Source organism: Amblyomma mixtum, chromosome 6, assembly GCF_055824585.1.
Source record: "Amblyomma mixtum isolate Tamu chromosome 6, ASM5582458v1, whole genome shotgun sequence".
Taxonomy (NCBI): Eukaryota; Metazoa; Arthropoda; class Arachnida; order Ixodida; family Ixodidae; genus Amblyomma; species Amblyomma mixtum.
The window spans coordinates 71,197,371-71,216,923 of NC_143017.1; the positions used below are offsets into that span (position 1 = coordinate 71,197,371).

The window sequence follows — 19,553 nt, forward strand, 5'->3', positions numbered from 1 at the left end:
AACGATTCGAGTTTCTACCTTAGGCAAATATAGTTTCATATATCGCCTTTCTAGAAAGCCTATGCTTCACAATGAAGCCACGAGAGGAAAAATTCAGGGGGCACTTTGACTGTCTAAAGTACGTAGAGGCGAAAGCGTTTTCCGCACCACTTTGACTGCCTATGTGGCACTGGTGACGTCACATATAATTGAGTACTAATTACTAAGTGATGACAAATCACCAATTAATGGTTAATTACTGATTAATGCCTGAATACTACTTAACTGCTAATTAATGACGCTTAAGCTTCGCCTTTAGAAGGGGAACGCGACAGCGTGTTGTAGCGCAGCCAGGAGTCCACGGAACGCCACCACGCGTTCGATGCGTTTCCCTTTGAACGCAACGCTTTTTGAGGAAAGGAAATGGCGCAGTAATTCTCTGTCATCTCGGTGGACACCTGAACCGCACCGTAGAGAAAGGGAGGAAGTGGGACTGAAAGAAGAAAGACAAAGATGGGCCGTAATGAAGAAAATTAAAAATGTATTTGTGGACAGGAAATTACTCAGCAACTGTCTCACATATCTCGGTGGACACCCGTCAAAATTCAGGGGGGGGGGGGGGGGGGGGGGCACTTTTTTTTTACCTTAAGTGCGGTCACTGATGTGTGGTCAAGATGTTAAGCTTCGCCTCTAAGTGCAACGCGACAGCGTCTTGCAACGCTGCCAGGGAGACCATAGAACGAAATCGCCAATTCGGTTCTACGCCTCGCTCGTCGGTAAATTGGTTTTTGAGGAAAGGAAATATATCTGTCTCTCATATCTCGGTGGACACCTAAACCTCGCCGGAAGGGTAGGGAGGAGGATGGGAGTGAGCGAAGACACCGTATTCGCTAGACGCGCCTTTGTTCCTTCCAGACCATCGAGCTGGCATGGCGGAGTGGATAGTATGCTCGTCTCACACTCCGAAGACCGGGGTTCGATTCCCGAGCTCGACCAATTTCCTATTCGGTTTTATTTATTTATATGGCCTAACCAGAGAAGTTAATTATGCTAAATTGGTAATTAAGCAATTAACTAAGCTCAGTCCCACTTACTTGGAGCATCACTACATGATACCTTCAATTGGTTGCATGGTTACTAGCCAAAGTACAATTGGCCCCGTTTGAAATTCGCGCACTGTGACGTCACGACCGTCTCGACCAATTGAAAAGCGTGACATTTCTGTCGACAACTGCTGCTTACAACGATGAGACATTAAAGGCTTCCGCCTTAATAAAGGGGACATGTATTAAGGCGGAAGCCTTTAATGCCTCATCATTGTAAGCAGGAGTTGTCGACGGAAATGTCACGCTTTTCGATTGGTCGAAATGATCGTGACGTCACAGTGCGTGAATTTCAAAAGGCGCGAATTGTACTTTGGCGAGTAATCACGCAACCAATTAAAGGGATGTCATAGTGACGCTCCAATTAAGTGAGACTGAGCTTAGGTACTTAGTTAATTAACCATTCTAATCAGACCAGATAAATAAATAAAGCCGAGTAGGAAATTGGTCGAGTTGGGGAATTGAACCAGGGTCTCCGGAGTGCAAGACGAACACGCTAACCACTCCACCATGCCAGCTCGATGGTTTGGAATGAACAGAGGCGCGTCTAGTGGATACAGTGTCTTCATTCAATCCCATCTTCCTCCCTTCCCGTTACGGCGAGGTTCAGGTGTCCACCGAGATTTGCGAGACAGGTACATTTTCTTTTCTCAAAAACCAATTTACAGACGAGCACGGTCTAGAGCCGAACGGGCGATGGCGTTCTGTGTACTCCCTGGCAGCACAGCAATACGCTGTCGCGTTCCACTTTTAGAGGCGAAGCTTAACATCTTAACCACACATCAGTGACACAAGCAGCAACACCACGCTTAAGGCTTCCGCCTCACCGCACTTTAGGTCAACAAAGTGCCCCCTTGAATTTTCGTATCACTCGGTTTTATAGGGTGTTGCGCTGCTCTAAAGGTGCATTAGGAACGATCGTTCCGCATGTCCCTCATATTCCCTGCATTTCCAGAGGCCGTAAACGGTGGCGTCCGTTACTCATCATGCCAGATTATGCGACAAGCTCCTCCAGGGTTTGCTTTTTCACGAAATGATTCGGGCTTCTGCCTTGAGCAAACATGGTTTCGTATATCACCTTTCTAGAAAGCCTAAGCTCTACGGTTAAGCCATGCAGCCAGGGACATGTATTCGTATCACCCGGTTTTATAGGGTGTTGCGCTAGTGTAACGGTTGACTGGGAACGATCGGTCCGCATGACCCTCGTGTACCCTGGATTTCTAGGGGCCGTAAACGGTTGCGTCCACCGTCGTTACTGCACCGGGAAAAGACCAGTCCGTCGTCATACTGGATGTCCGACGGGTCACGCCACTTCCTCAGTAACCGGGACAACCACGACGACGACGAAGGTATCGGCGCACGTGGCACCTGCGTTACTGCGTCCCTCTCGGCGATGCAGTGTATCGGCTACGAGAATACACCTCTCGACGATGAGTGGCCCGACTGCGCACTCACCGCGCTCATTCCGGTCCTCGCTGTGTTCTCCCTCTTCTTCGTGGCCATGAGGACCAGCGTCTACGTCGGCCTCGTGCACGGAGCCAAGAGGTACGCACTGTTTAATCGATTCCGGATACTCATAAACGATGCCATGCAAACAAATGTTTACACGTACGCAAAAGACAAATAAGTGTTACTGTACCCAGTATACTTCATGGCTGATCAGCACCCGCTCAATCTGACTGCCGATCCCATTTCATACTTCAACTTTTAATGAAAGTACAGGACTATCCGGATCCGGAGATCTGCACCAAGCTTTTCTGATGTTTAGAACTCGGCAAACGCTGCCAGTAAACGATATTTCTGTAAGGCACCGCTCCGCGGCCCGGCCCTGACAGTTATTCAGCTCATTTTTACCTCAAAGCACATATACTATACCATTAGAACTTGTTTTCATAGGTCTCTTCTCTGTATTAATTTTGATTCAGCGCGGTCTGTCGACACGCTCCATGCACATCATCGGTTGTTCGTCACGTCTACAGGAGCCAACGGCCCAATATAGGATCCCTAAGATCCTTGGCGAGTAGCGGCACCACCGGTGAAGAGAGCAGCTTGCTGCCGTACTGGATGCTCGAGGATATCCGCATCTTCATCAGTGACGGGGACAACGACGACGACGACGTTGGCGGCACCGGTCCCCGCTCCGAGAAGGCGGTCTCCTCGGCGCTGAAGAGCATCGGCAGCGAGCAGCCGCCACGGGACGATGACGTGGACAACTGGAGGAGGCTGGCAAGGCAGCCGCACTGCGCACCCGACGTGCTCTGCTTCCTGGTCCCCGCACTGACACCCATCTTCACGGCCACGGCGACGAATGTCTGTCGGCATGCGACACGGAGCAAGGGGGTATGCACCATTTCATCTTTTGACACGGCATGTTACTTTGTCATCGTGTCTTGCAAATGTAGTTCCACTTGTACACGAAGTATAATAATGCTACTGTACCTCGTAAATCAAGAGGAAGAAATGGACTTAACGCTCCACCAGTCCTGATGAACAGGCGGAACCGAGGAAGCATCGTACGTGGCGGCGTCTCTGCACAATGAGCCCTTTCAGGTTCTCGTCTATGTGATCTTGCCTCCTTGAATACTGTGCGATGTCAGAGCACGTTAAAGAACCCCAGGTGGTCGAAATTTCTGGAGCCCTCCACTACGGCGTCTCTCATAGCCTTAGTCGCTTTGGGACGTTAAACCCCATAAACCAAACCAACCAACCGACTTCATTGGGACGGCGGACCAGACCAAGCATTTAAACAATGAAATCGTCTTCAACGAATGCATGAGGTGTTAGAAAGCGCGAAACGCTCCCCTCGCCTACCCTCTTAATTTTTTATTTACCTTGCGATGAAAATGAAACGCGGGAAAGTAGCACGGGTTATGAAACGCGTCGTGTAAACTGCAGCACCAAATTTTTCGCCCATATTTGGCTTCATAATCATTGGGAACTTTTGTCGAGGGATGACTTTGCAGATAGCTTTAAACGATGCAGTAGATTCGGTAGACAACTATATAGGGGCTACCATCAACGACAGAGGACAATGCGCATTTCTATACAAGTACGACTCTGCCATTGCTGCAATTCACCCCAATTCGGACGCGCTTTTCCATGCAGCGCCATTGTTCGCCAGCGGTGGACAGGCGTCCTGGCCAAGTACACGGACATCGCCTTGTGCACCTGCCGCCTGTCAGCGCCTGAGCTTGCGCAGCGCATCCAGGATGAGATTCGCCCGCTTCACCGACAACGGAGGACCACGCCGCTGTCTCCTTTCACGGCCAGCCAGAACAGCTATCGGTGCTTTGTGCGCGCATTTGTTTCGCGCGGGTGCCGGTGCATGTCTGAATATCGCACGCTAAACGCTGTGCTGCTTTCCTGGTGTTCGAATGATGGCGCGTTGTAGAAAGAATTTAAATAAGCAACTTCGAATAGATCTACTTACGAATTTTCTTTCAATTCTTCTGTGTCTGTCCACTTTTTCACTTTGTCCACCCGCTGCGGTGGCTCAGTGGTTAAGACGCTCGCCAAATGAGCCGGAGTACCCGATCGCGGCGGCCGCGTTTCGAAGAAGGCGAAACACAAAAGGCGCCCGAGTGCAGTGCGATGTCTGCGCCCGTCAAGGATTCCCAAATGGTCGATATTACTGAAGCGAAAGCTTCACTACCTTAGGTGAAGCAAAGGTCACCATTTCTGGAAATTCCACCACCATTTGTCCTTCGCATAAAGCAAAAGAATGGAAAGGTGCGCAACTCACCGCCTGGTACAGGGGAGACCGTAGTCGCGTTTAAGCTGCGAAACCGATGCAGTGCGGCAGCTTCGAAACCAAATGAAAGGCGCATAACTGGCTTGAGCAAAAATACAGAAGAAAGCCTAGAAACAGAAGAGTCGACACTCACGGAGCGAATTCAGCACCACTTCGCAGAACTCGCAAGACAGCAGTGGAACGATATCTGCGAAATGTAAATAGCAATTCAGGCACGAGAGAAACTTGGAATCTTCTGCGACATCGATTTGATCCGGAATCCAACAACTTAAATTTTAAACATAGACCTAAGCACGGATCAGGATGTCATAAACACGCTACAGCAGATATACTTCTGCACAACCTGAGACTAAGCCCCTCCCATATTGTAAAGGACGACCTAGCCCCATCCTGGACGCGGTCGTAACAATGGCGGAAATAAGCAACCCTTCATAAGATACGCACGTCATGCGCCCCGGGAGAGGGCGGCATTAAAACAACACCCTGAAACGTAGATGACGCTTCCATAGCAGCCCTTACGAACTTTGCGAATGATTGTTGGAGGGAGGGAAAACTCCCAGCGTATTGAGAACATACCCTCGTTAAATTCATCCATAAACTGACTAAAAAGCTCGCGCTCGAAAACCTCAGACCTATTTCGCTTACATCTTGCATAGAAAAACTGACAGAGTACGTCATACTAGACACGCCAGTACCACATGCACAAAGAGACTATATATCCAAACACTATGGTCCGCTTCAAGCCACATTTATCAACACAGGATACGATGCTCAGCCTAGCAAACGTCAGGAGCAAGAAAGCACCACCGGGGCAATCCTAGCTCTACATTTAACCCAAGCATTAGATAACGTCAAACACAAAACAATCCTAAAATCTTTTTCCCTGTTGCATGAAGGCGAAAGAACGTTTTGTGAGTGAGTGAAAAACATTTATTGCTCCAAAAATCAGGTTTTAGCGGTGGGCCGATGTCGTCATGTCTTCGGCCTCTTCACAAGGTCGGCGCCCCTATTCCAGGGCACCGCTGAGTCTTCCTGCTTCGCAGGCGTGCTGCACCAGTGCCCTTTGGGCCGTGAGCTCGCTGCTGGTCAGCAGGCCCTCCCATTGTTCCGCATTCGGGTCATTTAGCTTGTGAAATGCTCTGTTACGTTCGCATTCCCATGTGATGTGATATAGCGTGGGGGTTACTCCGCACCACGGACATGTGCCCCTGTATTGTGTAGGGAACATTTTATGCAGTATGTATAAATTGTGGAAAGTCCCTGCTTGCAGTCTCCGCCAGCAGACCGCCTCGTGCTGTGTTAATGATGTGTGGGGTGGTGGGTATTTGAATCTCCGCCCTCTGTAGTAGTTTAATATTTCTGCATACGTTGGTTCCACCGTCATGGGGTCCTCCAGGGTTTCTGACTGCCCTGCTCGGCTCGTGATCTCGCGAACTAGGCTGTCTACCCTCGAGTTACCCTCTATCCCGGTGTGTGCCGGTATCCAGAAAATCCTGTGTCTTAACGTCTTATTTGGAAGCTTTGCTTCGAGGAGGATGCTCAGCGCTTCCTTGCTTATTTTGCCCTGTATGTAGTTCCTGCATGCTGCTTTGGAGTCTGTTAGGATTATCAAAGACTTGTTCCTACGGTAACCTTCGGCCGCCGCTAGAGCTACGGCAGCTTCCTCCCCCTCCGTTACCGTACAGTTTCTTAATGTCGCGCTGCTAATTGGTTCCCCCATGTAATCTACCACTGCTGCCGCGACTCGGAACTTTCTGGTCCTGTGGTCCCATGGATAGAGGGCCGCGTCTGTGTATACTGTGTTTTCCATTGTGGCTAGGTTCCGCTTCACATAGTCTGCCCTGGCCTGCCTTCTAGCGGCATGGAGGTTGGGATCCATGTTTCTCGGCAGAGGGCTGATGTCCAGTGTCTGGCGGACCTCGTCTGGAATGCTAGCTGTTCTATCTGCGATCCCTTCTACATTGTGCCCTAATCTCTTTATGAGCTTGCGGCCGGTGGCTGTCTGCTGGAGCCTGGCTATTTGCGCACTTAGCTGGGCTTCCGTTAGTTCTTCGAATGTGTTGTTTAGGCCCATTTGTAGCAGCTTTTCATTTGATGTGTTTCTTGGCAGGTGGAGTGCCGTCTTGTACGCCATTCTTAGCAGCGCCTCCGTCTGTTCTTTGTCTTTCTTGGTCATGCGGTGGTATGGCAACGAGTACGTGACTCTGCTGACTATCAGGCTTCTGACGAGCTTGATCGTGTCGCTTTCTTTCATCCCGCTTCTGTTCTGTGATACCCTCTTTATCATGCGGCTTATTTGTTCTGTTGACTTCTTGAGTAGGCTAATTGTGTAGGTACATCTCCTGCTTCCTTGGATCCACATGCCCAGGATGCGAATCATATCCCTTTCTGGTATATTTTGGCCTTCTAACTTTACTGTCAGTTCCTCCTTGGTAGGGTTGGACCCTACCCTAAGAAGTTCCGACTTTTCCGTGGAGCAGGCTAGGCCCCTTTCCCTCACGTACTCTTCTACACACGTTGCTGCTTCTTGCAGTCTCTCTTCCTTTTGTCCTAGCGAGCCTCGATTCACCCAGACCGTAATGTCGTCTGCGTACATCGCGTGCTGGATGCCATCGATCTTGCTGACAGAGCACGTCATACTAGACACGCCAGTACCACATGCTCAAATAGACTATATATCCCAACACTATGGTCCGCTTCAAGCCACATTTATCAACACAGGATACGATGCTCAGCCTAGCAAACGTCAGGAGCAAGAAAGCACCACCGGGGCAATCCTAGCTCTACATTTAACCCAAGCATTAGATAACGTCAAACACAAAACAATCCTAAAATCTCTTTCCCTGTTGCAGGTAGGCGAAAGAACGTTTAACTACAACAAGGACCCTCCGATAGAACGGCCAAAATCCAAATTATCAAATGAAATCCCACACCTTTGGTTTAGGAGACAGAGAAACGCTGGAAAGATCGCTTATCTCCCCAGTCTTATACAATATAACCTTCATCAAAATGGCACACTATCTCCCAAAAATCCCAGACCTAGAACACTTGTTGCACGCGGACTGTAAGGGATCGGTAGAGTACGCGGGGTCATCGGAACGCGGCTGGGGGCGCTCAAAGCGAAGCGTCTCCTTTCTCGGAACGCGGCCGCTCGCGAATGCGCCGGGAAATACGGGTGTCCACCGTCCCGCGGTACCGATTCGCGCACGTGCTGGCACGAATGTGTATTTGTGTTTTTATGTTTATTCAGTGGTAGAGAGGGTGGTACCTTGTTGAAGCCGGAGAGCTGGCCGTGCCCTTGAAGAACCAATCATGTTAGAAGCACAACATGATTGGAAGCTACGGAATGTGGGCCGGGCCTTTAGGGCTTTAAAACTGGGCCCCGAAGCCGGAAGCGAGGTTCTGGGCTAAGGTGAGATGCTACGCATCTTCGGCTACGCCGAGTAGGGGCCTCCCCTAGTATTAGCCAGTTCCGCCTTTTGGTTGTTTGTCTTTTTGCCGTTGTATCTAACTTGTATATTCTGTAAATATTTGTATATAAATCTTCAGTTATTCCCTTTTTTTATCCCTGCGTCTCGACTCACCGAGAGACCGTCTCTGACGGGGCACCCCTCGTGCGAAGAAAGAAGCTTCAGTCTTCCAGTTGGAACAAACCGTCTCTGGCGGGGCACGTCTGGTGCAAAGAAGAACAAGAAGAACCTGATCTTTACTGGCGCAGTCGACAGGATCTTGCGGCCATCGGAAGACGGTGAAGGAAGAAGATTGAACGCAGGGAGAAAGGCGACGGTCAGGCAACAGCAGCGTTCGAAAAAGGACCTGCGGTGAGACAGCGGCAAGGACCACGGCAGTAGTCCAGCGACGCGGGGCTGCGTCCGGTCAGGAAAAGCAGCGCGTCGAGAACTTGACGATCACCGGCGGGTCACAGCAAGTGACAACGTGCACAGGACCAGCGGCGTGCGACAGCTCATCGCAGCGTCCGGTGAAAGTGGCGGTGGACTGCGACGCCAAGGAGCTGGCAATGCGGATCGACGCATCGAAACTGTGAGTTTCCTTCGTCGCATTGTTCACGTCCCTGTGCATGTGTTCGAGCCGGTAGGATAGTTGAGGGCTACAGACGGCGGTATGGACGGTTATCCATGCCGGCCCTCACTCGATGTGAGGTATCGAGTGGAATTGGCGAAGGCGCGCTTAGCTTACTATCAGTCTGAGCTTGCAAAAGTGAATGGAGGAAAGGCGCCGCTATGCGAGGAAAAACCTCCGGATTTGCAGGCGTTAGAAGCAAGGCGCCAGCAGCTAGAGCTCGAGTTGGCTAAGCTCAAAGAGTCTACGAGAGCTAGTCAACTAGCCAGGGAGAACTGCTCCTAGTCCCGAGCGGAGAGGACGCCAGTGCTGGAAGGCAAAGGCCTGTGAAGTAAAGGTCAAGAAAACAGCCAGGAAGAAGTAAGAAGTGAGCCAGATTTCTGCGAAGCTGGAATCGCAGTTGAAGAAAGTATCGTGACGAAACGCAGCGTCGCGGTATTAGAGGCGGTGAACGCGCACTCCGAGGATCCGGCCGCCCAGGTTAGCTCTACCCCAAATGACACCAGGGACGCGGACGCGAGTTCAGGATTGTTGGAAATCACTCTAATTCCAAAAACGCGGTCTCAAGCGGGCTGCGAAAAAGAGCATTTCGTTCAGCAGGGGGCGGTCGGTAAGGACAGACGTCAGATCGAAGGAGGAGGAGGAGGAAAACTTTTATTCCTATTTACAGTGAGAGGTCGATGGGGCGAGCCGGAAGGGCCCGCCCCTTACAAACACTAGGAGGGATCCCTAGTCCGGGAACCCTGTAGCTTCCGCAGCGGCCCGGGCTCTAGCTACCAATGCCTGTTGGGCATGGAGTTCGGAGCAGCCGCGCAGGGCAGCTTCCCAGTCCTCTCGAGTGGGGTGGAGGTGGGGTGGGTAGGCAGGATTGGAAGGCCATGCCCACACCATGTGGTAGGTGTCCGAAAACTCCTCCTCACAGTGTGGGCACGCGCCCGAGAAAGAAGAATTGAAGTGCTTAAGTACTGCCGGGCACAGTACAGTATTGGTATAGAGGCGGAGAAGCCAGCGCTCCTCCACCCTGGTGAGGCCTTTACAGGGAGGGGGATAGAGACCATGAAAATTTTGATAAAGAGAGGTGATCTCTTTAAAGGTGATGGCCGGATTGAAATTGAATTCCGGATCAGGCTGCGGATGAGGCGACGCCCGGTGAGTAAGCGCGCGGGCGGCAGCGTCGGCTGCCTCGTTCCCCTCAAGACCCGCATGAGCCGGAGCCCACACGATGGTACGATGGGTCGGAAACCCTGTGTATTCGCATGCGCGGAGAATTTTGAAAGCACGGTCTGGAATATACCCTCGCTCAATATTGCGGCAGGCGCCCCTGGAGTCCGTAATAATGACTCTGGACTCTGGATCTGCGGCGGCCAGTGCAATGGCGATCTCTTCCGCAAATGTAACGTTTGGGGCACGGAAAGTAAGGCCCTGAACTGTAGTGTTTTGGTGGATGACGGCAGCCGTGTACCAACCCCCATGGTGTGGGCCGGCCGCATCCACATAGAAGACACCTGGCTTATGGCCATATTGTTGAGAAATAGCCTCCGCCCGCGCGAGACGGCGACCATCATGGGTGTCTGCAGTCATGTTCTTCGGAAGGGGTCGCACCTGGAGTGCAAAGCGCCAGGCTTCAGGGATGCGGACCCGTTCTTCTGTATGTGTTGTGTAGGATATGTGTAAGCGGGTCAGAAGGCGGCTCCCCGCAGGTGTTTTGCTTAGGCGCAAGTATTGATTGTTAAGATGAGCTTCTCGTAACTCCCCAAAGGTGTTGGTCATCCCCAGACCGAGGAGACGCTTGGTGGACGTCGTTATGGGGAGGTCGAGCGCTCTCTTATAAATCTTGCGGAGAACTACTTCTAAGGCATTCTCATCGCATTTGCGTAGGTGGAGGTAGGGAGCCGAATATAAAATCCGGCTGGTCACGAATGCATTGGCCAGCCGCAGGGCATCTTTGCATCGTAGTCCCCCCCTTTTATTGGACACCCGGCGGAGCATCCGACCCACCTGGTCCCCCACCTTACGTAGCTTGTTTAGGGTAGTGTCTATCTTGCGCCTATGATGAATGAAAAGCCCCAGTACCCGGATCTCCTCGTGTTCAGGTATCGGTCCGCTAAGTAGGGAAAGGGCAATTTTGGTTGTGCACTTTGAGTTGGGGCGTATGTGCACAAATTCAGATTTGCTCGGGGAGCATTCAAGACCACAGCGACGAGCGTATTCGTCCACAATAGCTGCCGCTTGTTGCAGGTTGGTCTCGATGTCTCCAACCGCTTGTTGTGTTGCCCAGAGGGTGATGTCGTCCGCATACAGAGCGTGCTGCACACCGGCGACCTCTGCCAGCTGGGTAGGGAGCTTCATCATGGCCAGATTAAATAGTAATGGCGAGAGGACAGCTCCCTGTGGGGTCCCTCGTGTGCCAAGTTGATATGGGCCATATTCTGTGTCTTGCAGCCGGATATAGGATTGGCGATCTGTAAGGAATTCTTTGATATAATTGAAAGTATTGCGCCCACAGTCTGTTTGCGACAAGTGGGATAGGATGATCTCGTGGGTCATATTGTCGAAAGCCCCCCGCAGGTCAAGTGCGACGACTACTTTATCATTGCTGGGGTGCTCGACGGGGTCGAGAATCTCCTTGTGAAGTTGCAACAGGACATCTTGTGCGGATCGGTGTGGGCGGAAACCGTACATGGTGTCTGCGAAAATGTTTTGCTGTTCCAGGAAAGCCGACAATCTGTCGCGGACCATAGTCTCCATCAGCTTCCCCACACACGAAGTGAGGGAGATGGGCCGGAGGTTGTCGGTGTTAATGGCTTTACCTGGCTTGGGAATGAAAGTTACTAGTGCCGTTTTCCAATCTATGGGGAGTGGTGTGCCTCCAATCCAGATAGTGTTGAAGTAATCGAGGAGAGTTTCGTAGGCGGGATCTGGGAGGTTGGCAATAAGCTTTACCGTCACCTTGTCCGGGCCTGGTGCTGTACCTCGCTTCATTTTAGCCAGGGCCGCTTTTAGGTCATGGAGCTGCAACGGTTGATCTAAATCCGCGTTCTCGGAACCTGCATACGAGTACGCCTGACCACGGGGATCCTGGTGTATACTCAAATATTTGTCGCGGAGCGCATCGGCCAGTTTGGCCGTGTCTCCAGTGAAGTTATGTATAGCCCTTTGAAGCTGTTTTTGTGTCTCAGTACGGGTTTGTGCCGGATCAATAAGGGCGCGGAAGAGGCGTCACGTACTCCGACTCGACATTTTCCGAGCTGCAGTGTTGCATCGGTGCACCCAATTGGAGTCGACGAGTTGGGCCGCGTATTGTGCCGCCTGTTGGGTGATATCCGCGATGCTGATTTTGAGTTTCCGATTGTGTTTTTGACGACGCCAGCGGCGGACTAGGCTGTGTCGTGCCTCCCAGAGGTGGAGGAGGTGGTTATCCACCGCCGGGCTCGCCTCTGAGAGTTGAACATTTTGCTCGACTGATTTCAAGTGGGATACTAGGTGTTGGGACCACGTTGAGTATCCTTGGTCCATTATCGATTGAGGATTGGTGTAGCTGCTCCTAAATTTGGTCCAGTCGGGTAGTTTTGCATTGGCCTGTGGTGTTGTGAGTGGTTTGGTATGGATTGTAGTGGTAATTATGCAGTGGTCGCTACCGAGGGATTCCTCGGTGTTCCTCCAATCTGCATAGCGAATATTTTTCGTAAAGGTGAGGTCCGGACACGTATCGCGTGTAACGGAGTTACCTATACGAGTGGGTTGCGCGGGATCCGTGTAGCGAGTGAAAGGAGGAAGTCTGGCGTTGCTGCAACCGCACACTGTGTCGGGCATAGGGTATGAAGTGCCCCATAGCGTTGGTGGTGGCAGGAGCATCCCATCCGAGGCAGAGAGCGGAGGTAGGCCTGTTGGGCCTATCAGACCGAGCGCCGCGCGGCTGCCAAACGCACCCAACGGGTACCCGATCAGTTCATTCGAGGACGGGGAGATGCACGGCGACTTGCCACGGGGCAAATTGGGGTCGGGCGACTGCGAGGGAGCTCATGCAGTCTCAGACTATGCCACGGGGCCAGCGGGCGCTGATCAAGCACGGAGCGGCGGTTTCAAAGTTTGCTCGTGCAGTAAAGGTGCAGATGGCCCCGGACGAGGTGGAGTGGCAGGAGGCAGGTGCGTGGCTTTCACCTTGAAAGTCGGCGCGTGGAACAGTTCGTTCCGTACTGCAGTACGTCAGATCAAGTGTAGTAAAACCGGCCTCACTGGTACGGTTAGACTGAGAAGGGGATATGCCCCTTGCGCAGGGCGCGGCCCGTGCTGGCGCGCCGGAGAGAGCTTGCCCTCGGGGGCGTCGTGTGGTCAGGGATTTGGACCCATCGAGGGCCGGAATGAGTTTCATCCTGGAGGGCACCAGCTGTTGAGTTCTTGCCCCGCTGTGGCACCAGCCTAATGAGCCGAGTGGCAGTTAGGCGTTAAATGTGTTGAGACGCGTAGTGGCTCGAACGCACACAAGGACGCTCGGTGCGACTAAGGAGGCTCACGTGGCCACTTACGGACGTCGTTCGACGTTCGACTCCCGCCACCGGCCGGGTACCCACCGGTTTTCTCAAAATGGGTACAAGCTATGGCCCGGCCTGGTGCTCGGCTTCTTAGGGCTGCATTGCTTGGGAAAGGAGCCTGCGCCTTCAAATCCCGTCACTGCGGGCAAAGAGTCGTGCGCACGTTAATTGGCAAGGTCAAAGCGAACGAAGAGTCGTGTGGAAAAAGGGCCACAAATTGGGCTTATGCCGCACGAGGCGGACTTATGGTTGCTTGGCAGGGGAACTTATCACTCATCCGCCAAGGCAACTGTTTGGTCTAAGACCCTTTTCCCAAGCATTTCACCCTAGAAGAGCCGAGCACCAGGCCAGGGGAAATCTTGTACCCATTAAAGAAACCGGTGGGTACCCGGCGGCACTGGGGATCGAACCCAGCACCTCCCGAATGCGAGGCGGATGCTCTACCACAAGGCCACGCTTCGGTGTTCAGTGCGCAGCTTTTGGTGTGGAGCAGTGCCACTCAGCTCACGTTAGAGCGAACTCACTTCGTCGAGCTCTCGACCCTCGGTTGAACCTGTCAACTCTCCACTGTGTGTTCGAAACTTGTTTTTCCCCCGAAAGGGCGCAGCGGGGTTAGCGGAGCCTCCTCCAATGCACACCCCTGAAGAAGCCGGGCGCCGGGCCGGGGGTGGCTTGTACCCATTACACGACTCTCTGCCCACAGTGACGGGATTTGAAGGCGCAGGCTCCTTTCCCAAGCAATGTAGCCCTAGTAAGCCGAGCACCAGGCCGGGCCATAGCTTGTACCCATTTTGAGAAAACCGGTGGGTACTACTGCTACTGAACGCTCAGGTTGCGAGTGTCTGTCTGTCTGTCTGTCTGTCTGTCTGTCTGTCTGTCTGTCTGTCTGTCTGTCTGTCTGTCTGTCTGTCTGTCTGTCTGTCTGTCTGTCTGTCTGTCTGTCTGTCTGTCTGTGTGTGTCTGTCTGTCTGTGTCTGTCTGTCTGTCTGTCTGTGTCTGTCTGTCTGTGTCTGTCTGTCTGTCTGTCTGTCTGTGTCTGTCTGTGTCTGTCTGTCTGTCTGTCTGTCTGTGTGCGTGTGCGTGTGCGTGTGCGTGTGCGTGTGTGTGTGTGTGTGTGTGTGTGTGTGTGTGTGTGTGTGTGCGCGCGCGCGCTCGCTCGTTCGAGAGCAGGACGAGGGTGTCTACTTGGAGGTGGTGAACTGGGTGCAACCCACCAATTTGGACACCGTGTTACGGCGCACGGCAGGCATGCCACCGTGTGTATTTGTGGAATTTGCTTATGTTGTGTGTGCATTTTGCATTTTGCTTTTGGTTTTGTTGGTGCCAGCGCTGGTGTAGCTGCGGTATGTCACCCACAGGGTGGTTTTGTGACCCGGACCGATCCCTTCTTGTTATAATTCTAAAAGTGGCATTTGAGCCCTTTGTAGAATCTTGGGAAGGGCGTGTAAGGGATCGGTAGTGTACGCGGGGTCATCGGAACGCGGCTGGGGGCGCTCAAAGCGAAGCGTCTCCTTTCTCGGAACGCGGCCGCTCGCGAATGCGCCGGGAAATACGCGTGTCCACCGTCCCGCGGTACCGGTTCGCGCACGTTCTGGCACGAATGTGTATTTGTGTTTGTTTTTATGTTTATTCAGTGGTAGAGAGGGTGGTACCTTGTTGAAGCCGGAGAGCTGGCCGTGCCCTTGAAGAACCAATCATGTTAGAAGCACAACATGATTGGAAGCTACTAAATGTGGGCCGGGCCTTTAGGGCTTTAAAACCGGGCCCACGAGCTGGAAGCGGGGTTCTGGGCTAAGGTGAGGTGCTATGCATCTTCGGCTATGCCGAGTACGGGCCTCCCCTAGTATTAGCCAGTTCCGCCTTTTGGTTGTTTGTCTTTTTGCCGTAGTATCTAACTTGTATATTCTATAAACATTTGTATATAAATCTTCAGTTATTCCCTTTTTTATCCCTGCGTGTCAACACATCTTGAGACCTTCTCTGACGGAGCACCCCTGGTGCGAAGATCAAGCTTCAGTCTTGAGAGTTAAACCAACCGTCTTTGGCGGGGCACCTCTGGTGCAAAGAAGAAGAAGAAGAACCTGATCTTTACTCGGACGATATCCCTCTTTGGACCACCGAAGGGAGTATCGGCACAAGATACGCTACAACAAGCGGTAGGTGCATTCTACTACGTGTTCCCCCCAGACATCTTCCAAAGCGTCAAAGAAAGAACAAAACGCCAGAGGTCAAAAGGTACGCTAAAGAGGCAGCCATCCCAGAAGTGGAAACACTAAGAATCTTGGGAATGTTGATACAGTCAAATAAGCAAAAAAGGACAGACTAATAAAAACACGAATACCGTCAACCAAATCTCCCTCCTCATGAGGCGCATCGCGAATAGGCGAGGAGGAGATAAGCCGAGACCAAAGAACTAATACAGGCCTTCAATCTTAGCATATTCATCTACTCTACACCATACGTCACCCACACAGTCAGCGAAAGAGACGAATTCGATTCCCTAATGGGACAGTCCTACAAAATTGCGCTCAAGCTCCCCTGTTACTTCATACATTGCTGTTGAAACCATGATAACACACATTTGGCACCTCACGCGACTTCCGAGCCATCTTGCAGCTCTTCCCGTACTCGGACCACATACGCATTTGCAAAAGTAATTCAAGCTCATCGTGCCCATCTTCCTTCGCAGTTCGCCCATGCATCAAGACTATGCCCACCCGTATAGAGTCTCCATGAACCTTGGGTGCACCTCTCTACTCCGGAAATTACTAAGAAATCTGATTTATCATTGCCTGCTCTAAAACAACTGACACTGCATCATCTGCATTTTAACCATAAATACCGCATACATGTCTACATGGGCGGCTCAGTGACTTCAACAAGCTCTGCTGGGTCTGTGCTGATACTGGCCAGGTCTATTATAATGAAGGTCAGGTCTACCTATCTCACCTCTTCAACTGGTTCAGAACTAGCTGCCCTACGGGCTGCAGTTATATTCATCAGTCAGGAATCTGAGCATGTCTGGACAGTTTTCACCGACTCGAAAGCAGCCCTTCAAGGCCTGCAAGCTGCACCACGCCGCGGGTCACACGAACAACTCGTTGCAGAAATCCGCAAGCTGTACCACGACGCCACAATGAAAGGACATGACATAATTTTCCAGAGGTTGCCGGGCCACTGCGGTATTCATGGCAATTACCAGGCCGACTAAGCTGCCCGTTCTCCCCATAATGACGGAATCTGTCAATTTCCCTCTAACGAGAGGTGACGCAGCCTGTTTGCTTCGTTCCTTGAAGCTGGAGCGCACACTTTCAGCGTGAAACACGGGAGAGTTCTGCAACCGTCGCCTCAGGGCATTGGACCCTGGACTGCGCCTTAGTCTTCCGTGTGATGTAGCGCGTCGTGAAGAAACATTACTGTGTGGTTTATGGCTCGGCGTTGCCTCCACAAATAAGTATGTTTCCGGATCACGATGGCCGACAGCCCTTCTTGTGTAAACTGTGCCTGTAAAGAGGCAATCACAATCACTCATCTGTTGTGTGAGTGCACTGTCTTTGTGACCGAAAGTCATAAGCTACAAAGTGCTCTGGACCGCCTTGATCCTCGCCCTTTCACAGAGGCCAATATCCTCGGTCCGTGGCCACAACAGTCGACTGCCATCAAGGCTTACAAGGCACTGTTTTGTTTTTTGAGAGAGACTGCCTTCATTAAGACATTGTGGCTGTTTCCCGTTCCTTCTCTCTTCCCTCTTTAATCCCTTCATTCCCTTCCCCTGTGCCGGGTAGCCAACTGGAATTCTCTCTGGTTAACATCCCTGCCATTCCCCTCTTTCATTGTATCTATCTATCTACTACCGTTAGGAATTCATAACAACTAAGCGGAAGTGATTGAAGCACACCTCACCACACAAAACGAAAGACTATCAGGCACTGAAAGAGGACGTTTCATCCTAAAGAAAGCAGGAATACAATAAAAAGAAATAGGTGCACACACCTTGCCTAATCCAAGACACGTGCACGAATATTTAACAGTCCGTCCTCTGCCCAAAAACATGCATCCACACTACGATGCGGACAGAAGAAAGGCTAGGACACAAAAACTTACGAAAGATTTTCAGTCCACAAAGACAGATCTTTCGCAAAAAACACGCACGTGGACGTGGCAGAACATACGGACAGAGACGCCTTTTTCCTTGCAGTTGTCAATCATCAGGTTCTCCTCTTGCATCGGCGACGACCGATAAAACAAAATTTCCGGAAGGGAGCGAAGAAGCTGCCATAGCTTTAGCCATTACACCCACCACTGCGAAATACATCCGCGACCCTAGAACCGAAATTCGAAATTTCGCCAAAGGAAGGCCCCACTCAACAGCCATGAAAATCTTATAAGAAATCTCCAATATCGCCCAGATCACATTTATTTGGGTCCCCGCCCAATCGGACCATTCTGGAAACGCGGCAGCGCACAAATTTGCTCGAAGATTCGTAGTTAAGCGAGAGGTGAGCTACCCCGAGCTCAAGTCGGCCAAGGAGTGAATGACAGTCTACAAAGAAATTACAACCCAATTGAAGAAAGGCAAATCTTTCCAAAACCACATAGATCTCTAAGTAAAATGCAACAAGTCAGTTGGCGGCAGCTCCAAACAGACACTTTCTTTAATTCGTACATGTGTACTCCATATGGCTCCCAGCGCACTTCAGTCCCGTCTGTTCTTTCTGCAGACACACCGCACATCTTATACCCATGTAATCAAGACAAGCCATCGCAGAGTCTGCATCTCTCTACCCAATCGATGTGGGAGGCCGCGCTGCTCACTTCGGACCCGGAGGTTCAACGCCGCGTCACGGAGCGGCAGAAGAGGTCGCCGAATCACATCGTCAGTCGGCCACCTGGCGTCCGGCCTAGAAGAGGAGCAAACCGCGGGGAGGGGACATCACCGCAACCCATGCCTAAGACATCTACTTTTATTGCGAAAGCAATACTACACCAGGTCTAACCGGCTGACCAATGCATTCGTAACCAGCCGAATCCTATATTCGGCACCGTACCTCCACCTGCGCAAACGCGATGAGAACGCTCTCGAAGCGATTCTCTGCAAAATCTACAAGAGAGCTCTTGACCTTCCAATTGCAACATCCAACCAACGCCTCCTCGGCCTGGGGATGACGAACACCTTTGGGGAGCTGCGCTAGGCTCATCTCAGCAATCAATACTTGCGGCTAAGCAAAACACGTGCGGCTAGCCGCCGTCTGACCCGCCTTCACATCAATTACACAACCCAAGAGGAGAAGCGGATATCCATGCCCGAGGCCTGGCGCTTTGCACTGCAGGTTCGCCTCCTCCCCAATAACATGACAAAAAATGCTAACCGCTCGTCGCGTGGTCCGTGGACCCCCCTGTTCCTCGAGGAGCCGCCACCGCGCCTAACGTACGGTGTGACGTCAGCCTCTGCGTTGCTATGTCGACGCGTGACATCAGCTTGCTCTCCGCCGCCGCGCGCTCTCCATCGCCTCGCCGACAGTCTCCCTCTCTCTCCCTTTCTTATGCGCAGTAGCGATTGCGCCTCGCCATCTGCGTGGTTTGTGGTGTATATAAAATTGGCAGTGGCTTAGCTCTGCTATGCCAGGATATACATAGCGTGAGGTGAGAGCAAGGTGTCCACATTTCGGTGGACACCTGAACCAGAGAGAAGGCGCATAACTGCACTCTTGGAACGGCGGATATCGCAACCGTGCTTTAAGCTAAGTGATGGCAGTGACAGGTGTGCGATACATGTGTTGGCACTGACAACGTTGACATAGGCCGTCGGCGTTCGTTGTGTTCATTGACGTCCGTGTTGACCCCGTTTTACAATCCGATGATTTTAAGGAAAGGAAGTGCGCATAGTGGCTCACTGGGTCAGTGGACGCCTGAATCAAGCTTATAGGTACGTGGGGTGATGAGAGAGAGATGTGAGCGGCAGGCATTGCAAGGTTGTGCCAGAAACGCGGCGCTGAAGCCATGGGCCATCGGCGTTCATTGTGTTCAGTGGCGTTGTCAGCGTTTTACACTGCGACCCCACCCCCGGGGAGAAGGTGGACGCGCCTCAGCAGTCGGGACGAGCGGACG

General features: G+C 51.9%; 1 protein-coding gene across 5 annotated transcripts in view; it reads left to right on the forward strand.

The window, feature by feature from the left end:
- Positions 1-19,553, forward strand: part of LOC149339342 (uncharacterized) — an 86,615-nt gene that overhangs the window by 19,215 nt on the left and 47,847 nt on the right. For 3 of the 5 annotated variants that reach the window (XM_089548092.1, XM_089548087.1, XM_089548089.1), the window contains 3 exons: positions 2,307-2,627; positions 3,062-3,422; positions 4,188-4,526. The exons of 1 other annotated variant lie outside the window; for it this stretch is intronic. In XM_089548092.1, the coding sequence (XP_089404218.1) occupies positions 2,307-2,627; positions 3,062-3,422; positions 4,188-4,271 (766 nt within the window). In that variant the 3' untranslated portion in view covers positions 4,272-4,526. Of the gene's footprint in view, positions 1-2,037; positions 2,058-2,306; positions 2,628-3,061; positions 3,423-4,187; positions 4,527-19,553 lie in introns of those variants that run through there. One more of the 5 variants, XM_089548088.1, reaches the window with a different exon arrangement.